Raw genomic sequence first — 21,223 nt, 5'->3', positions numbered from 1 at the left:
ACCCGCTCCTTTGTAATGGGTCAGTTTTTTTATGAGGCCCTCCTCCATGTTTCTTCCAAGGGGGAATTGGGGTGTGTGCAAATTTGGGTCAAGGCGGCCCTTGCATTCAATGCATAAGGAAACAGTATGGCAGGACCAACTGAAGACTTTGAAGTGGGATTTCCTGTGACCATCCAATACCTAAGTTCAAAGGCTTCTTCGGGGGCATATGACTTGGTAGCATGGCAGGCCTTGCTGTTAATACATAAGAAAACAGTATGGGAGTACAAAATGAATAATGTGAAGTGGGTTTTCCTGTGGCCATCCAGTACCTGGGTTCAAAGGCTTCTTGAGGTGCATATGACTTGATAGCAGGTCAGGCCTTGCATTCAATGCAACATTTTTTCAGGAAGCCCTCCTGTACCTCTCGTGAAAGGGGTATTGGGGTGCGTCGTAATTCTTGGCAGCCCAGCCACTCACTGCATAGGCAATAACAGCATAGGAGACCCACTGTTTAATAATGGCCCTATAAGAATATTAATGCCACCTGATGCCCCTCTATAAATAGGCTTTGTGACTTTAAGAGTCCCTCCTTCATAAATGAAACAAGAAGTGTCTCCTTATGTGTCACACACCTCATGGCCAGCTTGGGTTGCTAAATGATACAATGACATTTCCCATTGAATGCATTTGTATTTGTTGAAAGCAATGTCAAAGTTGAAAAATGCATCAAAAATGCTGCATGTGAGCATAGCCCAAGTGGTGGAGGAACATTTTGGTCTGGGGTTAATATTTTGCCTTATATACAAGTCCTTACCCTGGAAAGGATGTGCCTTAACATATTTCCCAGCAAAATACATTTTGGTTTCGTTTTTGAATGTTTTTTGGTGCATCTGTAAAAATGGCGTGAAACGCTGACAACATAGCTTACAGCTGTGACCTTGGAGTCCGAAATGCTTCCAGGGGTGATCGCCATGATGTTGCCGTATCATTTTAGCAGTGTTTCCATTATTTTCAGACATTTTTAGACCTTAAAACCCCCCGGGGGGGGGGGGGATCGCGGTAAAAATGCTTGGATCTACCATAGACTTACATTGGGCTCCTTGTTCTGTCTGAGACGTAGACTTACGTCGGGCTCGTTGCTCGGGTCGAGTACCCGAGTATTCCAAATTGCTCGACCCGAGCAACGAGCACCCAATTTATTGCTCGCTCATCACTAATAATTAACAAAAACTCACTCAAAAATATACATGAAAAAGCTACATATATAGAGTAATACAAGTACCAGAAGGATGGTGAAGACACAAAAAGACATGCACCACTTCCATCATTGGCCAGGTGTGACGGAGCTGGTGATGTCAGCATCCTTTAATAGGTTGGATGTTGCTCACTGTCCTTATGTATCCATCACTTATTCCAGAGTACATTGTACTCTGGGCTTAACAACACTCACTTCGGCTCTTATATCAGAGGTTCATATAGTGGTCACTTTTTTGCAATGTTTACTTAATTAGTGTGGCTATATATGCACTTCTATATTACTGTGAAGTATTGACTGTCTATGTGTACTGCAACACTTTGTGTCGTCACTATCCTCCCAATACTTGTGTGTGTGTGTGTGTGTGTGTATATTTGGTATGTATACTTTTTATATGAAGTTTACACTTTGTTGGGGTTCATAGGCTCCATTTTTTTGGTCTTTCGACATTATCCCTATTCTATGGTTTTTATTTATACTCACATCCGTGGTTCGGGCTTATATCTCAATACATATGAAGTTTAGCATGTCCTAATATACATAGCACACTAAATATACACTCCTAACTACAGTGGCGTAACTACAAAGTTATGGGCCCCGGTGCGAACTTCCAAATGGGGCCCCCCCCTACCCCCCATACCCCCCCCACCTTCCCCCGCCTCCGCAACCCCCCCACCTTCCCCCGCCCCGCTTCCCCTAGATACGCCTCGGACTGTTGCAGGAATCTCCTGCACTGCAACATGGTGTTGGGTGCCAGCACAGCCCGCACAGTGGTATATAGAGCACAGCCCACACAGTGGTATATCAAGCACAGCCCGCACAGTGGTATATAGAGCACAGCCCGCACAGTGGTATATCCAGCACAGCCCGCACAGTGTTATATACAGCAGAGCCCGCACAGTGGTATATAGAGCACAGCCCGCACAGTGGTATATACAGCAGAGCCCGCACAGTGGTATATCCAGCACAGACCGCACAGTGGTATATCCAGCACAGACCGCACAGTGGTATATCCAGCACAGACCGCACAGTGGTATATCCAGCACAGCCCTCACAGTGGTATATCCAGCACAGCCCGCACAGGGGTATATACAGCACAGCCCGCACAGGGGTATATACAGCACAGCCCGCACAGGGGTATATACAGCACAGCCCGCACAGTGGTATATCCAGCACAGCCCGCACAGTGGTATATACAGCAGAGCCCGCACAGTGGTATATACAGCAGAGCCCGCACAGTGGTATATACAGCAGAGTCCGCACAGTGGTATATACAGCAGAGCCCGCACAGTGGTATATAGAGCACAGTCCGCACAGTGGTATATACAGCACAGCCCGCACAGTGGTATATACAGCAGAGCCCGCACAGTGGTATATACAGCAGAGCCCGCACAGGGATATATACAGCAGAGCCCGCACAGGGATATATACAGCACAGCCCCCACAGGGGTATATACAGCAGAGCCCGCACAGGGATATATAGAGCACAGCCCACATCTCATCTCATCTCATCTCCCCCCCCCCCCCCCCGATAATGGCCCCACAGTCCGGTTAAAACGAAAAAAAACAAAACTCTCCTCACCTTTCCTTTTGCCCGCGCTGCTCCTGGCGGCTGCAGTCTGCCCAGGACACTGCAGGTGCGCGATGATATGACGTCATCGCGCACCCGCAGTGTACTGTCAGAGGCAGAGCGGGGAATGATGGGAGAGGAAGCGTCAGATGACGCTCTCTCCTCCCATCATTGCATTGAACTATACCGGTGTCATAGACGCCGGTATAGTTAAATGCGGCGGCGGCGGCGGCACTGGGGGGGGTTCCGGGGGAGGAACAGTGCAGCGGCCCACTACTGGCATCGGCTCTTCTGGCATTTGCCAGAAGTGCCCGATGGCCAGCCTGGCCCTGCTCAGACCTGCCGGCCCGGGGCCCCTGACCTGCGGGGCCCGGTCGCAATGGCGACCGCTGCGACCGCGGTAGTTACGCCCCTGCCTAACTACAAAAATGATCAATCTCATAGATCAAATGAATCACTATAGAAATATGCAATGCACTGGGACAAAACACTGTAAATATCACATGCTAGGTATCAGACATGAAATAATGTCAGCGCTAAATCACAATGGTGATATATAATGGATTAGGTAGACAAAAATAGTAAAATAGTTAGTACCTGACACATAATAGTATCTACATATTTCTCCCGATGACCTGTATATTGCATAATGCAGCAAAGTCCAGGATCTAAAAATGGTTGGCAAGAACCAGCGGGGAGTGGGTGCCCAATGCTTGTTGCCACATAATGTGGCTTCCTCAGGGGCTTGTGGCTCAGCTGCATGTAATGAAGCTTAAACAGAAAGTTAATAGAACACAATATAGATCAGCTGGCAAATTTACCGGGGCAGCGGAATCAGCCATGGCGAATCACATGTGCATAAAGACAGATGAATATCTCAGGTATGCAAATATGAAGAGTCAACTACGCATGTGCACAAGATAAAAGCAAGCATTTTTGGTGTATGGACACTGCGCATGTGCATATGGCGACCAATCATAACCAAAAGTATGTACCTGCGCCTAAATACAAGACATGGTGCACCTGGAATAGATGTGATGGCTGTGGGCTTTCACCCTCGCAACCTGCGTATAAAAGGTATAGTGCACATGAGCGAAGTCCTAAGGATGGGCAAAATGCAGAATCCCAACCCAAAAAGGCATATGGCTAGAAAACAAGCTTCCAGGTAATTCCAATAATAATTCATAGAGCTGTTGCCACAGTCATCCGAATAACACACAATGTCGGTAAATAAATATCACATACTTTCAATTATAAATAAATAACATAGTAACATACATAGTTAGCAAGGCCGAAAAAAGACATTTGTCCATCCAGCTCAGCCTATATTCCGTCAGAATAAATCCCCAGATCTACGTCCTTCTAAAGAACCTAATAACTGTAAGATACAATATTGTTACGCTCCAGGAAGACATCCAGGCCTCTCTTGAACCCCTCGACTGAGTTCGCCATCACCACCTCCACAGGCAAGCAATTCCAGATTCTCACTGAACTAACAGTAAAGAATCCTCTTCTATGTTGGTGGTAAAATCTTCTCTCCTCCAGACGCAGAGAATGCCCCCTTGTGACCATCACCTTCCTTGGTATAAACAGATCCTCGGAGAGATATTTGTATTGTCCCCTTATATACTTATACATGGTTATTAGATCGCCCCTCAGTCGTCTTTTTTCAAGACTAAATAATCCTAAAATGCTAATCTCTCTGGGTATTGTTGTTCCCCCTTCCCCTTTATTAATTTGTTGCCCTCCTTTGTACTCGCTCTAGTTCCATTATATCTTTCCTGAGCACCGGTGCCCAAAACTGTACACAGTACTCCATGTGCGATCTAACCAGGGATTTGTACAGAGGCAGTATAATGCTCTCATCTTGATAATCATCTATTACAAATCTCCTCTCAATGCTATTAGTGCTTATTGCACATATTCTGGTGCAGAAATCGTCCCCATTGGTAGAAAATATACAGTCTAGTACAAATTGATAAAAAATAATAAGAATGAATCCATGAACATTACATGAGAATATGAACATATCCAAGAGAGTTTCCAAAAAGAATAAGGTCGAAAAAACATTATCGGTTCTTATTCACATTTACTTCATTAGACACATGGTAAGATTTTAATCTTAAAGGTCCTGAAAAGGGTCAATGTGACATGGTGGGATGGCTTTTACATTTTTTTTTATCAAAATTATGTTAACCAAGTACCCTATGTTCTTTTCTTGCACTATTGCTATTTATTTCCTCAGGGCATTTGCTCATCTTGTTTTTATCTTAGGTTTTTTCCGTTTAGTGACCAGTGTGAACCTACCCGCTGCACGCACACCAACTTATATTCCAGTTCATGTTTTGTTTTTTTTGTAGTACAGTATATATATCATAAACTGAGGAATGGAGCTAGAATAGTTAAAAAATATATCAGGGAAAACATCTGTTTTGGTTTTTGATGCACTCTTAGTTTTGGCTATCAAATAGTGATGCAAAGAGTTCAGAATACTGCTGTGTAAAATGGCCCTTGGACTGATTTGTTAAGGAAGATGCCAAATAATGAGGCATTTTAGCTCACAGAGTCCTTTTTTCCACTTTCATCGTTCCTATTTAGGTTAGGCTGAGGTGAGTGTATTTTTGGTCAGAGTGCTGTTGGTGTGCCCGACTGACCGAGCGCTGATAGCGCGCTGTTTGCCAGTGCACAAGTGCCATAAGCGGTTTTCCCACACATTTCCAGATAATAATAATGTATGTAATGACAAGCAGCAATTTGCTAGCTTGTCCTTTTCCTCCCAGTGATTTTGCTTTGCAAATTAAAGGGAAACTGTCATCAGGTTTTGGCTATCACATCTGAGATTAGCATAGGTATAGCAAAAAGGGGAATATTAAAATATTACATTTATGTTATATATTTTATATTAACATAAAATAGACACACAAACAAGAAAAACAGGTGCACCTGATAACTAATCCCAGGTGGGTGGGTGTGCTATAACATGATGACGTATCGCATGTATTCACACAGAAAAATAACGCAGCATAGAGTGGGTAGATCTGCCAAAAAATCTCAAAATAATAGCAATGAAACACAACATGTATAATATGTCCACATATATTTGAAAAAAAAGAACAGTCTCACCCAATTATAGTAGGTATTTTCAGGCATCAGAGACACCAGTCCTTTTCAGTTCTACATGAATGGAGGCCAAACCCAAATGCCTTACCATCATCCTGCTCAGGAACTATGCAATGTCCTATTTATACTGAGCACCTCCCTGGCGTTTTTTCACCTGTGCAGGATTCATCAGGGGATTAGAGCAGTCAGCTGTGGAGGTCCTCACACCTTGCTTCCTGTCTGAGATTAGCATAATGTAGGGACAGAGAACTTGATTCCAGCACATCTAGCTTCCTGTTGTTCCCAATCTGAGATTAGCAAAATGGTGGGACAGAGAACTTGATTCCAGCAATCACTTACTAAGATTCTTGATGCAGTTTTGATAAAATCACTCTTTTATCTGCTGCAAATCTATGAAGTCTCTGAATGCTGAGATCTGAGTAACCCCTCACACACCACTGATTGGCTTCTTTCTGTGCACACTGTGCATAGGCAGAAAGCTGTCAATCATTGGTGTTGACGGAAGTATACAGAAGTTATGAAAATCAGCAGAGGAAAATCGTCTGCTGATAAAACTGAGATTTGATCAAACCTACACAAAGCAGCCCAATAAGTGATATATCACTAGAATCAGGGTCTCTGTCTCTACATAATACTGCTGTCAGATTAGGTGGCAAAAATATGGTAACAGATTCTCATTAACTAAGCACTCTCACTAACTTTTTTATTGATTAAATGTGTCTGTGCATGCATGTAATGTAGTGTGTGTGTTAACCCATTACTTGCCAAATTACAATTTTTACAAGTACGGATTTTTCAGAAAAGGGCTTCCCAATATTCAATTAAAAATGACAATGACATGATTTCCTATTTTGAAAACATTCATTTTACAAACACAACACAAAAAATTGGACCTAATTATAAAAATGATAAAATCTTAGTTGCTAGAAGCTAAAGATTAGGCGTCCCAAAAAAAGAACATTGGTAGATAATGGGTTAATATTCTCAGCTACCGCTGTTCTCTCCGGTGTCCAGCACAATACTTCTCTGCAGACTGGCTAGGTCATGCTGCACTCTGTGTAACGCCGAAGATAATTTTACTATGAAAGCCTATGGAGTTCCATTGACTTACATTGTAAAATTGATTTTCGGCTTATGCATAGTGCGTAGAATGAGTCGGCTAGTCACAATTATGGTAACGTCACTTAGAAGCAGAGAAGAACAGAGCTGGACACCAGAGACAGCGGAAGAAGGTGAGAATATTAACACACTCTCACTACATAATGTGCATATACATACATATTTAATGAATGAAAACGTTAAAGGTACTGCTGCTGCTTTAATGAAGACCTGTCACAGGTCACAACTGGCCAGTTTTCGCTCTTGTTTTATTCCCTCTGTCCCTGAGTATTCAGCTCTTCCCTTTTTTTCTTTAGAGTTCCAGAGATGTGGACCTTTTAATTTAGTGAACGTTTTTACAGTCGACACCAAGAGATCATTGCTGAAAGGGTAATTATGCAGATCAGACTAAAGACAGGCACCCAGAGAATCCTGTGAGCAACACCCCATTGTAAAGGTTAAATAAATTAGCACTAATTAACAAAGCTCATATATCTGGAACTAAATGGTGACTTTAAAAAAAGAACAAAAATCAGTGGGAATAAAATAAGAGCAAAAATGTAATAATGAGGAAATGAATTCTGTCTCTGCCACAATGCTATAGGCCAGTGATGGAGAACCGTTTAGAGACCGAGTGCCCAAACTGCAATCCAAAACCCACTTATTTATCACAAAGTGCCGATACGGCAATTTAACCTGAATACTGAGATTTTAGGGTAGAATGACAACTCGTACATTAGTACGCTGTAGAGTCTACAGCAAAGAGCTTGTAAGCGCTGCACTCAAAGCCTAAGACGCTAACCTCTGGTTGTAGTCAAGGTCTTTTCTTGATAATGGAGAGGATTTTTAATCAAAAGTAAAATTGCAAAGTTGTTTGTTTTTACAAATTCTTTGTGATTGTAATCCTTTATCATGATATGAGAACAAACCCTATAAGGCAGGGATGTCAAACTCAAATACACAGAGAGTCAAAGTTAAAAGCTTGGACAAAGTCACGGGCCATCCTTGATATTTGTTAAAATAATGTCTACGATTGAGTAAGTTTTTCCTTATCAAATAAAACGATTAACTTTTTGAATTATAGTGGAATAATATGTTATTCCACTATAACATATAGTGGAGCAGTAAAAAGCATATGGTCCAATGGCTTAATTTAAATACCGTATTTTTCGGATGATAATACGCAATCTTTTTCCCCAAATTTTTTTGGGAAAATGGGGGTGCGTCTTATAACGCGGATATACCTTACCGGCCGCGGTGGAGCAGGGTCCCAGAGTTGTGGCTGGAGGAGGAAAGAGTGGAGGGTTGCTGCAGGCTGCAGGGGGTATTCGGATGTGCGGCCCATCACTGCGGGTGTCTGGTGCTGCGGGTAGTGTCTGGTGCTGCAGGAGCTCTGCCAACATTTTGTGAAAGGCCAGAGCACCCGCAGTTCCATAGTTTCCATGTGGTGGACTCTGGGAAAATGGCTGTCAGGGGCGGCGCATGCGCAGATGTAGATCTCGACATCAAGATCTCAGGAGATGAGATCTCAGCGCTGAGATTACATCTCCAGAGATCTTGATGCTGAGATCTCCATCTGCACATACGCAGCCCCCGGCAGCCATTTTCCCTGAGTCCACCGAACTGGAAACCATGGAACTGTGGGGGCTCTGGCCTTCCACAAAATGTCGTCAGAGCCCCCGCAACTCCGGACACCACCCGCAGCACCAGACACCACCCGCAGCAGCACTCCACACATCCAAACATTCCCTCATTCCAGTCTGCTGCAACGCTCCACTCTTGCCTTCCCCAGCAGTGACCCTGGGACCCCGCTTGACCGCAGCCACCACCTCCGGTAAGCAATAATTTTCCTATTTTTCTCCTCAAAATTTGGGGTGCGTCTTATAATCCGGAGTGTCTTATAATCTGAAAAATACGGTATGTAATAACAAAGAATAAAAAACCTTGAATAAAACAGATAATAAAGTATGATGCAAACAAAAGTGCCTCCAAACACAGTATGATACCCCCCACAGTGAACTCCTCCATATCCACAGTATGATGATCTTACTGTACTCCACTCCCTCGATTCCCCCAACAAAGAATGGTAACCCCATCACAGTATGATTCTCCAACTCTAATCCCCACACCGCTCTACATACAGTATAATGGACAGAAAAAGTCCTCCATACAGTACAATGGCTCCACATAGTCCTCCATACAGTGTAATGGGTCCCACATAGTGCTCCATACAGTATAACAGGGTCATGCATTGCCTTTCATAGAGCATAATGGCCCTATATAGTGCTACCTCATTTAAGCACGCCATCATACATCCATTACTTAAAAAACCCTCCCTCGACCAAAACTGTGCCGCTAATTATAGACCTGTCTCTAATCTTCCCTTTATCTCTAAACTCCTGGAACGCCTGGTCCACTCCCGTCTTACCCGCTAGCTCTCAGATAACTCTCTTCTCGACCCTCTTCAATCTGGCGTCTGCTCTTTACACTCTACTGAAACTGCCCTCACTAAAGTCTCTAATGACCTACTAGCAGCTAAATCTAATGGTCACTACTCCATGCTAATTCTCTTGGATCTTTCTGCAGCATTCGATACTGTGGATCATCAGCTCCTCCTCACTATGCTCCGCTCCATCGGCATCAAGGACACCGTTCTCTCTTGGTTCTCCTCCTATCTCTCTGACCGATCCTTCACTGTATGTTTTGCTGGTTCCTCCTCCTCTCACCTTCCCCTTACTGTTGGGGTTCCTCAAGGATCAGTCCTAGGCCCCCTCCTCTTCTCTTTGTATACTGCCCCTATTGGACAAACAATCAGTAGATTTGGTTTCCAGTACCATCTCTATGCTGACGACACCCAATTATACACCTCTTCTCCTGGTTTCACTCCGACCTTCTTAGAAAACACCAGTGTTTGTCTTACCGCTGTCTCTAACATCATGTCCTCCCTCTATCTGAAACTGAACCTGTCAAAAACTGAACTCCTCGTGTTCTCTCCCTCTACTAACCTACCTTTGCCTGACATTGCCATCTCCGTGTGCGGTTCCACCATTACTCCAAAGCAACATGCCCGCTGCCTTGGGGTCATCCTTGATTCCGAGCTTTCATTCACCCCCCACATCCGATCACTGGCTCGCTCTTCTTATCTGCATCTCAAAAATATTTCTAGAATTCGCCCGTTTCTTACTTTCGACTCTGCAAAAACTCTTACTGTCTCACTTATTCATTCTCGTCTGGACTATTGTAACTCTCTACTAATCGGCCTCCCTCTTACCAAACTCTCCCCGCTCCAATCTGTCCTGAATGCTGCAGCCAGGATCATATTCCTCACCAACCGTTACACTGATGCCTCTACCTTGTGCCAGTCATTACACTGGCTACCCATCCACTCCAGAATCCAGTACAAAACTACTACCCTCATCCACAAAGCACTCCATGGCTCAGCACCACCCTACATCTCCTCTCTGGTCTCAGTCTACCACCCTACCCGTGCCCTCCGCTCCGCTAATGACCTCAGGTTAGCATCCTCAATAATCAGAACCTCCCACTCCCGTCTCCAAGACTTTACACGTGCTGCGCCGATTCTTTGGAATGCACTACCTAGGTTAATACGATTAATCCCCAATCCCCACAGTTTTAAGCGTGCCCTAAAAACGCATTTGTTCAGACTGGCCTACCGCCTCAACGCATTAACCTAACTATCCCTGTGTGGCCTAATACAAAAAAAAAAAAAACGGTTCCTCGCATCATGTTCTCAGACACTTTATGCAGTCAATAGCCTCTGTGTCTGTACTGCTACATACTTAGGCAGTTAACTGGTTCATGCAGCTTTACATGAACACCCGAGCCTTACACTATGGCTGGTCCAAATAACTAAAGCAATTGTTACCATCCACCTCTCGTGTCTCCCCTTTTCCTCATAGATTGTAAGCTTGCGAGCAGGGCCCTCATTCCTCCTGGTATCTGTTTGAACTGTGATTTCTGTTATGCTGTAATGTCTATTGTCTGTACAAGTCCCCTCTATAAGTTGTAAAGCGCTGCGGAATATGTTGGCGCTATATAAATAACATTATTATTATTACCTACAGTATAATGGGCCCTATACAGTATAATGCTCTATATATATAATAGTGCTCTATACAGTATAATGGCCCCACAATGTCCTCACATAGTGCTCCATACTGTATAATAGGCCCACATGATGCTGCATACTGTACAATGGCCCCACATAGTGCTTCAGACAATTTAATGTCCCCATTTGATGCCCCATACAGTATAGTGTGCCCACATAGTACTCCATACAGAATAATATCCTCACATTAAAAAAAACACAAAAACCTCTGCCCGTTCCGACCCTGATCTGGTCTCCTTGCACAAGCTTTCAGTAAATGAATCATCTCCTTCTGTTTTGATACAGGAACCTGAAGTACCAGTCAATGAAACACAGCATGCTGATGTTCCCAAACAGAGACGACTGCTTTCTCTGGATACATTTAGGGGGTAATATATTATTAGTCTTTATACTGCTATGAAGTTAAATTATTTCTATATATTGTCAGTCACCTGTAAGATCTGTGATGACAACAGTTAAACACTTTATATCGTGGAATGTAACAATGTAAAATAGATTTCTTGGAGCTGTGAAGGTGGATAGCTTCTTGTCATACGGTTTGCTTTCATCTTAGCTTAGTGCTGAACCAACCAAAAACTGACACATCTTTTCATATGCTCAATATTTAGTTACCAATGACATAAAAACAATTGTATTTTGTTGTCAGTGTAACATGTGGCTTCCATTGCGGATTTGGTGCAGATTTCTCCCTATCCATTACAAATTAGCACGAAGAATAGACATTCTCCAGATTAAACAATCCATAATGCAGGGAAATTAGCTGCAGTGTGTGGATGACATTTTTCAAATCTTATTTTCTTTGATGCTACTGTAATCTGATATGGATAATCAAACCGAGAGGGAAATTCATCAACCAACCCAAAATGTGTGATCCTTCCCATGAATTCACGTCAAACATGCCCATTCATCAACTAAATCTTTGATGGGCACATAACTGGTGTCTGTTTTTAGTTTTGGTGAAAGACAACCTTTCACCAAATATTTCATGTTGAACTGGACACACAATGTAATAGTGGCTGCACAGTTGAAATAAATATATATATACATATAATATATATATTAATTTTACCTCTTCATTGAAGAGATATTAGCAAAGGATTTGGCCCCTAATGAATGAATTTTCGATATGTCCAAGTGGGTGTTAGCAGATAGTTTTGACTGGCAGCGTGTATAATCTCCCTGTATAATCCTGACCAATTATAAGCAGGTAGCAACACACTGGAATAATAAGAACACCCACCACCTTAGTTTAGAGCAGATTTCTTAGTGTGTGACGTGTAATGATACAGTTCTGATCTCCTGGTCTAATCTGCTGAAATGAGTCAGTGAGGGGAGAGGGAGCAGCACAGTTGAGTTTAGCTGTGTCACATTACAAACCCTTCAGCTCTCTTACTCTCATAGCACATTGACCAGTGCTGTACTTCCCTAACACACACTGCATGTCAGGAGATGTGTCCGTAATCACATTTATGTCTTCTGTGGTCTTTGCAACTTGTAGTCCCTCTGTAGTGAGATTAGGGCTGTCATTGTGTCTCACATACAAGGAGCATAGAACATTTTGCTACTGTGTGCGATGTAATGACATCCCTTACTTACAAGTTGCCTGAACACAGCAGACAAAAGTTTGATTACTGACAGATCTCTGGACAGGCAGTGTGGGAGAGGGTAATATAGCAGACTAAGGGTTCGTTCACAGTAGCATATAATTTGGATTAACGGAAAATTGGATAGCACTCAAACCAATGGAATTTAATGAGGCAGTGCAGATCTGCATATTTTTTCTTAGCTGTATTCAGCATGAGGAAAAAAATTGCAGCAACCAGAGGCAGAGCTGAACGGTATTATCAGTAATGTCAGTGGAACACACTGAGAGTAGCACATGAATCCGGCTGCTGTGACGAGTGCTGATATAAGTAAGTTTATCGCAGTTCACAGTTCAATGGCTGTGAACTGCGATAACCTTACTGATGTCAGCACTCGTCACAGCAGCTGAATTCACACACTATCCTCAGTGGTTCCGGTGGCTGTGCTGAGCGATCACATTACTGATGTAACTGCTCAGCACTGCCTCCAGTAGGTAGCATAGTCAGGGAACGTGGTGGGACCTCCTTATTATGGGTTGATGGCGGACCCCTTTGAATTATTTTATTTTCCAATGGTATTAAAGAGGGTCGGGGAGTGATTTTTGCAATTAAAGAACTTGTCTCTCATGAGGATGTCATGTCCCGCTGAGATATCTGCAGTTAGAAAGTCACAACGGGTAATGAATCACAGCGCAGGTCTTCTTTAGAGATGTTGTGATTCGTGTCTTACTTTAAATTGATTTCCTTTCCATAAGTGCTGAAAAGGTCAAGGATCCTTTCCATGCTGGCTGGGAACATACAGCATTGTTGCTCTCAGCTGAAGCTGCTGATATCATTTCCTATTCCTACATAGAGCTCTTGGAAAAAATTAAGAGACCACTGCAAAATTTTCAGTTTGTCTGATTTTTCTCTTTATAGGTGTATTTTTGAGTAAAATGTAAATTGTTCTTTTATTCTATAAACTACTGACAACATGTCTCTGAAGTTCCAAGCAATACATTTTGTATTTATTTTCTGAAAATGAGAAATGGTCAAAATAACATAAAAATGCATTGCTCGCAGACCTTAAATAATGCAAAAAAAAAAACAAGTTCATAATCATTTAGAAACAACAATACTAATGTTTTAACTCAGGAAGAGTTCAGAAATCAATATTTTGTGGAATAACCATGATTCTCAATCACAGCTTTCATGCGTCTTGGCATGCTTTCCACCTGTCTTTCACACTGCTTTTGTGTGACCTTATGCCACTACTGGTACAAAAATGTAAGCAGTTCTTCCTTGTTTGATGGCTTGTGACTATCCATCTTCCTCTTGATTACATTCCAGAGGTTTTCAATGGGGTTCAGGTCTGGAGATGGGGCTGGCCATGACAGGGATTTGATGTGGTGGTCCTTCATCCACACCTTGATTGACCTAGCTGTGTGGCATGGCGCATTGTCCTGCTGGAAAAAACAGCCATCAGAGTTGGGGAACATTGCCTGAGCAGAAGGAATCAACTTTTTTTCCAGGAAAACCTTGTATGCGGATGGATTCATACGTCCTTCACAAAGATTAACCTGCCCAATTCCAGCCATCCAATCTAACAACTTTTCAACATATTGTAACTTCCGGATTCTCGCAGTGGTATTCTGGTCTTTGAAAGGTTGCATAATGTCCTGTTGCCTGCGTGCAGAAGAGGAAGATGTTGTATTTTGGCCTGTAGCAGGAACAGAATGATCATGTCCTTTCCCTACATCAAATACACCACCATCAGCAGCTACACCAGCACCACCACGGCAAAGTGCCCTATTTGATGTTTTCATTTTTGGAGGTGGTTTTTCTAAACACTGCAAAGAGATAGCAGAAGAGTAGATTAATATATTTGCAAAAGTACTAGAAAACACACAGTGGTCCTGAAAAATTATTTATTTGGTCTATAAATAGCAACGAGATGGCTGATGTCAATTATTTGTTTTCCATACCGGTTTAGAAAAATTATTTGTTTGGCCTATGAAAGGCAATAAGATGGCTGATGCCAATTATTTATTTGTAAGGCTACTTTCACACTAGCGTTAACTGCAATACGTCGCAAATGCGTCGTTTTGCCGAAAATACGCATCCAGCAAAAGTTCTTGCTGGATACGTTTTTTCGTCATAGACTAACATTAGCGACGCATTTGCGACGCATTGCAAAACGTCGCGTCCGTTTTGCGACGCTTGGGCGTGTGGTAGCGGACCGTCGGGAGAAAAAAACGTTACATGTAACGTTTTTTGCTCCCGACGGTCCGCTTTTTCCGACCGCGCATGCGCGGCCGGAACTCCGCCCCCACCTCCCCGCACTTCCCCGCACCTCACAATGGGGCAGCGGATGCGTGGGAAAAGTGCATCCGCTGCCCCCGTTGTGCGACGGAGACCACGCTAGCGTCGGGAACGTCGGCCCGACGCACAGTGACGGGTCTTTCCCGACGCTAGTGTGAAAGTAGCCAAACACAACTAGATAACACACAGCGGTCCTGAAAATTACATACAGTGGCTTAAAGGCACAGTACACCTACATGCAGAGGGTGCAGGGTACACAAAGTGGCATTTTGGCACAGTACTCCCACAGGCGAGAGGGAGCAGAGTACACAGAGTGGATTAAAGTGACAGTATTTCCACAGGCGGAGGGTGCAGAGTACACAGCAACTTTTTTTTCAGAGTGCGCAGTCAGAATCCCTGTCCCTCTCTCCATCTGCATCCTGTCTCTACACTGAGAGCAGAATGGAGGCGGCACTCGTGATCGGCCTTTATACAGGTCAAGTCACGTGCTGCTGCAGCCAATCACAGCCATACCAATACTTTGCATAGCAGTGATGGCTCCAGAAGTCCCCACAGTCTAAAAGCATGTTGATTGGCGGTGCTGCAGGCTTTCATCAAGCTTTATTAGACTGGCGAACTCGTACAGGAAACTGGGCATACATTAAAATGTCCGTGTTCGGAGTTCGGTAATGGACACCATGTTCGGAGTTCGGTAATGGACACCAAACTTTACCGTTCAGGTTCCTCATCCCTAGTGTTCAGTTCAACATGAAACATTTGGTGAAAGTGGTGTTAAGAACAATGTGCCACTTTTTTCTGAATTTACTAAGCACTTTGCTGTATCATAAATGTTTATTACATACTGTATATTGGTGAATGATGATGTTAATTCAGGGAATGCTTTTTTCCTTGAAAACAGCTTGGCACCTAAAATAATGGCATGTGTTATTATGATCTATGTTATGGAGAGTTTTTTTTCCTGGAAACATTGACTTAAAAGGAATATATGTTGTTTTGCAGTCAGCTATGTATAATGTGCCAATCGGGTATTATACAGTTTTAACTTTAGCTACTTGGCCAACATGCACTGATTACAACCCCTGGCAAAAATTATGTAATCACCGGCTTTGGAGGATGTTCATTCAGTTGTTTAATTTTATAGAAAAAAAGCAGATCACAGACATGGCACAAAACTAAAGTCATTTCAAATGGCAAATTTCTGGCTTTAAGAAACACTAAAAGAAATCAAGGACAAAAATGTAGTAGTCAGTAATGGTTACTTTTTTTAACCAAGCATAGGGGAAAAATTATGGAGTCACTCAATTCTGGGGGGAAAAATTATGGAATCACCATGTAAATTTTCATACCCAAAACTAACACCTGCATCAAATAAGATCTGCTTGTTAGTCTGCATCTAAAAAGGATTAATCATACCTTGGAGAGCTGTTGCACCAAGTGGACTGACATGAATCATGGCTTCAACACGGGAGATATCAATTGAAACAAAGGAGAGGATTATCAAACTCTTAAAAGAGGGTAAATCATCAATGTTGCAAAAGATGTTGATTGTTTACAGTCAGCTGTGTCTAAAATCTGGACCAAATAAAACCAACATGGGAAGGTTGTTAAAGGCAAACATACTGGTAGACCAAGGACGACATCAAAGTGTCAAGACCGGAAACTTCAAGCAATATGTCTCCAAAACATGAAATGCACAACAAAACAAATGATGAGCGAATGGGTGGAAACTGGAGTCAACGTCTGTGACCGAACTATAAGAAACCGCCTAAAGGAAATGGGATTTACATACAGAAAAGCTAAATGAAAGCCATCATTAACACCTAAAAAGAAAAAAAACAAGGTTACAATGGGCTAAGGAAAAGCAATTGTGGACTGTAGATGACTGGATGAAAGTCATATTCAGTGATGAATCGCGAATCTGCATTGGGCAAGGTGATGATGCTGGAACTTTTGTTTGGTGCCGTTCCATTGAGATTTATAAAGATGACTATCTGAAGAGAACATTCAAATTTCCACAGTCATTGATGATATGGGGCTGCATGTCAGGGAAAGGCACTGGGGAGATGGCTGTCATTACATCTTCAATAAATGCACAAGTTTATGTTGATATTTTGGACACTTTTCTTATCCCATCAATTGAAAGGATGTCTTTTAGTGTTTCTTAAAGCAAGAAAGTTTCCATTTGAAATGACTTTAGCTTTTTGCCATGTCTGTGATCTGCTTTTTTTCTACAAAATTAAACAACTGAATGAACATCCTCCAAGGCTGGTGATTATATAATTTTTGCCAGGGGTTGTATACAGATCCTTCTACTGATGCTAGCCTACTAGACAGGAGACAAAGCACAGAATTATAATTGATCAACACTCTAACTTTAAATTATGACTGCATTTTATAATAAAAGATCATGCAAGAAAATTGTATTTTATGTATAGTCTTGTTCTCTGGTACATGAAATATGTAAGGTGACTTATTCAGCATGATGATAAGGGAGAGGTGAAAAAGAAGCTACTGTAAGTTTTGCATTTTGGCTTTCCGCAGAGCTCATTTATCTAGCAGTAAGTAAGCTGCAAAATACACATTTTCCCTGCAATTTGCTGCAGAGATTTTCTGTCCAGTCATTCTATGGGCATGATCAGCCAGGCTTTCAGCCAGGGGGTAATTGTAGGACATTGTCCTGTGCATGCTAAACAGCCTCCATTAATTATATTAGTTCTTTCTATAGAGTTTATATAGCTGTATTTAAAGGGAACCCGTCACCGGGTTTGGCTGATACGAGTTACTGCCACCACCTTTCAGGGCTGATATACAGCATTCTATAATGCTGTATATCTGCCCCCAACCCGACCTGTAAGAGAAGGAAAAGACCTTTTATTATACTCACATGCGGGGCAGTCCAGTCCGAGTAGATCTTCTTGGTCTGGCGCCTCTCATCTTCTTACAACAGATTGGATCATCCTGCAGATGAGTACACTGTGTGCAGAATTATTAGGCAAGTTGTATTTTGATCACATGATACTTTTTATACATGTTGTCCTACTCCAAGCTGTTCAGGCTTGAGAGCCAACTACCAATTAAGTAAATCAGGTGATGTGCATCTCTGTAATGAGGAGGGGTGTTGTCTAATGACATCAAGACCCTTTATAAGGTGTGCTTAACTATTAGGTAACTTCCTTTCCTTTGGCAAAATGGGTCAGAAGAGAGATTTGACGGGCTCTGAAAAGTCCAAAATTGTGAGATGTCTTGCAGAGGGATGCAGCAGTCTTGAAATTGCCAAACTTTTGAAGTGTGATCACCGAACAATCAAGCGTTTCATGGCAAATAGACAACAGGGTCGCAAGAAGTGTGTTGGGCAAAAAAGGCGCAAAATAACTGCCCATGAATTGAGGAAAATCAAGAGTGAAGCTGCTAAGATTCCATTTGCCACGAGTTTTGCTATATTTCAGAGCTGCAACGTTACTGGAGTAACAAAAAGCACAAGGTGTGCGATACTCAGGGACATGGCCAAGGTAAGGAAGGCTGAAAAATGACAACCTTTGAACAAGAAACATAAGATGAAATGTCAAGACTGGGCCAAGAAATATCTTAAAACTGACTTTTCAAAGGTATTGTGGACTGATGAAATGAGAGTGACTCTTGATGGGCCAGGTGGATGGGCCAGAGGCTGGATCAGTAAAGGGCAGAGAGCTCCACTCCAACTCAGACACCAGCAAGGTGGAGGTGGGGTACTGGTATGGGCTGGTATCATCAAAGATGAACTTGAGGGACCTTTTCGGGTTGATGATGGAGTGAAGCTCAACTTCCAGACCTACTGCCAGTTTCTGGAAGACAACTTCTTCAAGCAGTGGTACAGGAAGAAGTCGGTATCGTTCAAGAAAAACATGATTTTCATGCAGGACAAGGCTCCATCACATGCCTCCAACTACTCCACAGCGTGGCTGGCCAGTAAAGGTCTCAAAGAAGAAAAAATAATGACATGGCCCCCTTGTTCAACTGATCTGAACCCCATAGAGAACCTGTGGTCCCTCATAAAATGTGAGATCTACAGGGAGGGAAAACAGTACACCTCTCGAAACACTGTCTGGGAGGCAGAGGTGGCTGCTGCACGCAATGTTCATCGTAAACAGATCAAGCAACTGACAGAATCTATGGATGGAAGGCTGTTGAGTGTCATCATAAAGAAAAGTGGCTATATTGGTCACTTTTTGGGGGGGGGGTTTGTTTTTGCATGTCAGAAATGTTTATTTCTAAATTTTTTGCAGTTATATTGGTTTACCTGGTGAAAAGAAACAAGTGAGATGGGAATATATTTGGTTTTTATTAAGTTGCCTAATAATTCTGCACTGTAATAGTTACCTGCACAAACAGATATCCTCCTAAGATAGCCAAATCTTAAAAAACCCACTCCAACTTCCAAAAATATTAAGCTTTGATATTTATGAGTCTTTTGAGTTGATTGAGAACATAGTTGTTGATCAATAATAAAAATAATCCTCTAAAATACAACTTGCCTAATAATTCTGCACACAGTGTATAATAAAAGTTATTTTTCTTCTCTTACAGGTCTGGTTGGGGCACATAGTTTTATAGGCAGTATTATAGAATGATGTATATCAACTCTGAAAGGTGATGGCCGTAACTCTTATTGGCCAAACATGGTGACAGGTTCGCTTTAAGAGACTTTGATAGGCTTACACTTTTATTCCTAAATTAAGGTGTGAGGTAATGAGTTCAGCTCATTGAGTTATGGATAAATGCAAATAATAGAACTGGAAGGCCAGGCTCCATTGAAGGACTAACTAGTTGAATTAGGTAAATCAAATCTTCTTGTATTTTCCCAGGAAAGTCAATTAGTGGAGAAGATATTCTCCACAATCTTACTATTCCTTACTGTGCTATAGGTCCATATAGACGTAATAAATATTTGATGTAAAAAAAATAATAAAAGCACATATGCTTACCTCAACACTCACCTCTCCGGGTTCTCCTCACCGTCATCCGTTTGGTCCTCAGCTCATTTTCAGATCGCCGCCACTCATGCTGAAATCCTTGGGACTATCACGCTGGACTGGGGTTTTGGTTTTGATGAGACCTGGGAGGGTTCTATGGTTAGACACACAAGGTCATGGCGCATACTATGATGTCATGATTAGGTGACCTCTTACTCCTAGCAGGAGTTTCAGCATGATGCTGTAACCTGTGGCTTGATGCCGTGAGCTGCGAGTCTTTCCAGGAGTTTCAGTGTGAGCGGTGGCATCTTTCTGAATCGGTATGGAAAAAGCATTTTCCTAAATGTGGATTTTTGTAAAATTTGAGTAGATTGCAGTTCAACACAAATTTATTTGCTCATCTCTGATGATTGGCAGAGATGTTGATCGCACATGTCCGATTTTGGACTGCTAATCACATTTTTCTTTCTAAGATAAGCCAATTACCATCATATCAGCCGGCTGATTTCTCATACAAAACACAGGAGTGATTGCCCGAGCGAGCGGTCCTGTTTATGGGAGATTCACTAGAGAAGGCTGTTGGCTGAACGATTGACCGGAGCATCATTTTCCTGATGGACATCTAATATGTATGGCCATATTTAGAAGTCTATGATAATGGCAGTCACTCTGGACTAGAAAATATGGCAGTAATCAGGGAAGGAAAATGTTCTACTAGTAAGCTATTCATTGCATTGGATTTTTCACAGAGCCCTGTTAGCAAAACTTTAAATATTGCACAAAATATTTTTGAGGTAGTCTGTAAGAAGTCTTCAGGTAACCATGTATTTTAGATATCTAATGAACGCCAAATAAGTTGATAAGTACCTCTTCTTCTCGGTGGAGGGTTATTGTGTTTTCATAGAGGAGAGCATAGTAAACAATCGTCAGATAGTTTTGGTGGTTCTACTTTCTTCAGCTAATACAAAAATTATTGAGCACCTAAAGAGGACATGTCAACAAGTCAAAAGTGTCTAGTTTTTGCTCTTCCTTCTTTCCCTCTGCTGCCCTGAGTATTACATTTTTATTTTTTTTAAACTGGCATACAGTCCTAGAAACATGGCTACCAAAAGACACATGCCCAGATAATCTAATGATCCTTACTCCCATTTCCCCTGGAAAAGTCCATAAAATTTGGCACTTACCCCCCAGAGTGGACTAAAAATGTATGCATACTTTTGATACAGGAAATATATA

The 21,223-nt window shown here is 42.3% G+C and overlaps 1 protein-coding gene across 1 annotated transcript in view; it reads left to right on the top strand.

Annotated features, from left to right (window-relative positions):
• LOC143770110 (heparan-alpha-glucosaminide N-acetyltransferase-like) overlaps positions 1 to 21,223 on the top strand; it is a 1,433,242-nt gene that overhangs the window by 291,923 nt on the left and 1,120,096 nt on the right. Inside the window, exon 7 of the mRNA XM_077259379.1 lies at positions 11,440 to 11,522. Coding sequence (XP_077115494.1) covers positions 11,440 to 11,522 — 83 coding nt within the window. The remainder of the gene's footprint in view (positions 1 to 11,439; positions 11,523 to 21,223) is intronic.

This window comes from Ranitomeya variabilis, chromosome 4, assembly GCF_051348905.1.
Source record: "Ranitomeya variabilis isolate aRanVar5 chromosome 4, aRanVar5.hap1, whole genome shotgun sequence".
NCBI classification, from domain to species: domain Eukaryota; kingdom Metazoa; phylum Chordata; class Amphibia; order Anura; family Dendrobatidae; genus Ranitomeya; species Ranitomeya variabilis.
This window is presented reverse-complemented; position numbering and strand designations above follow the sequence as displayed.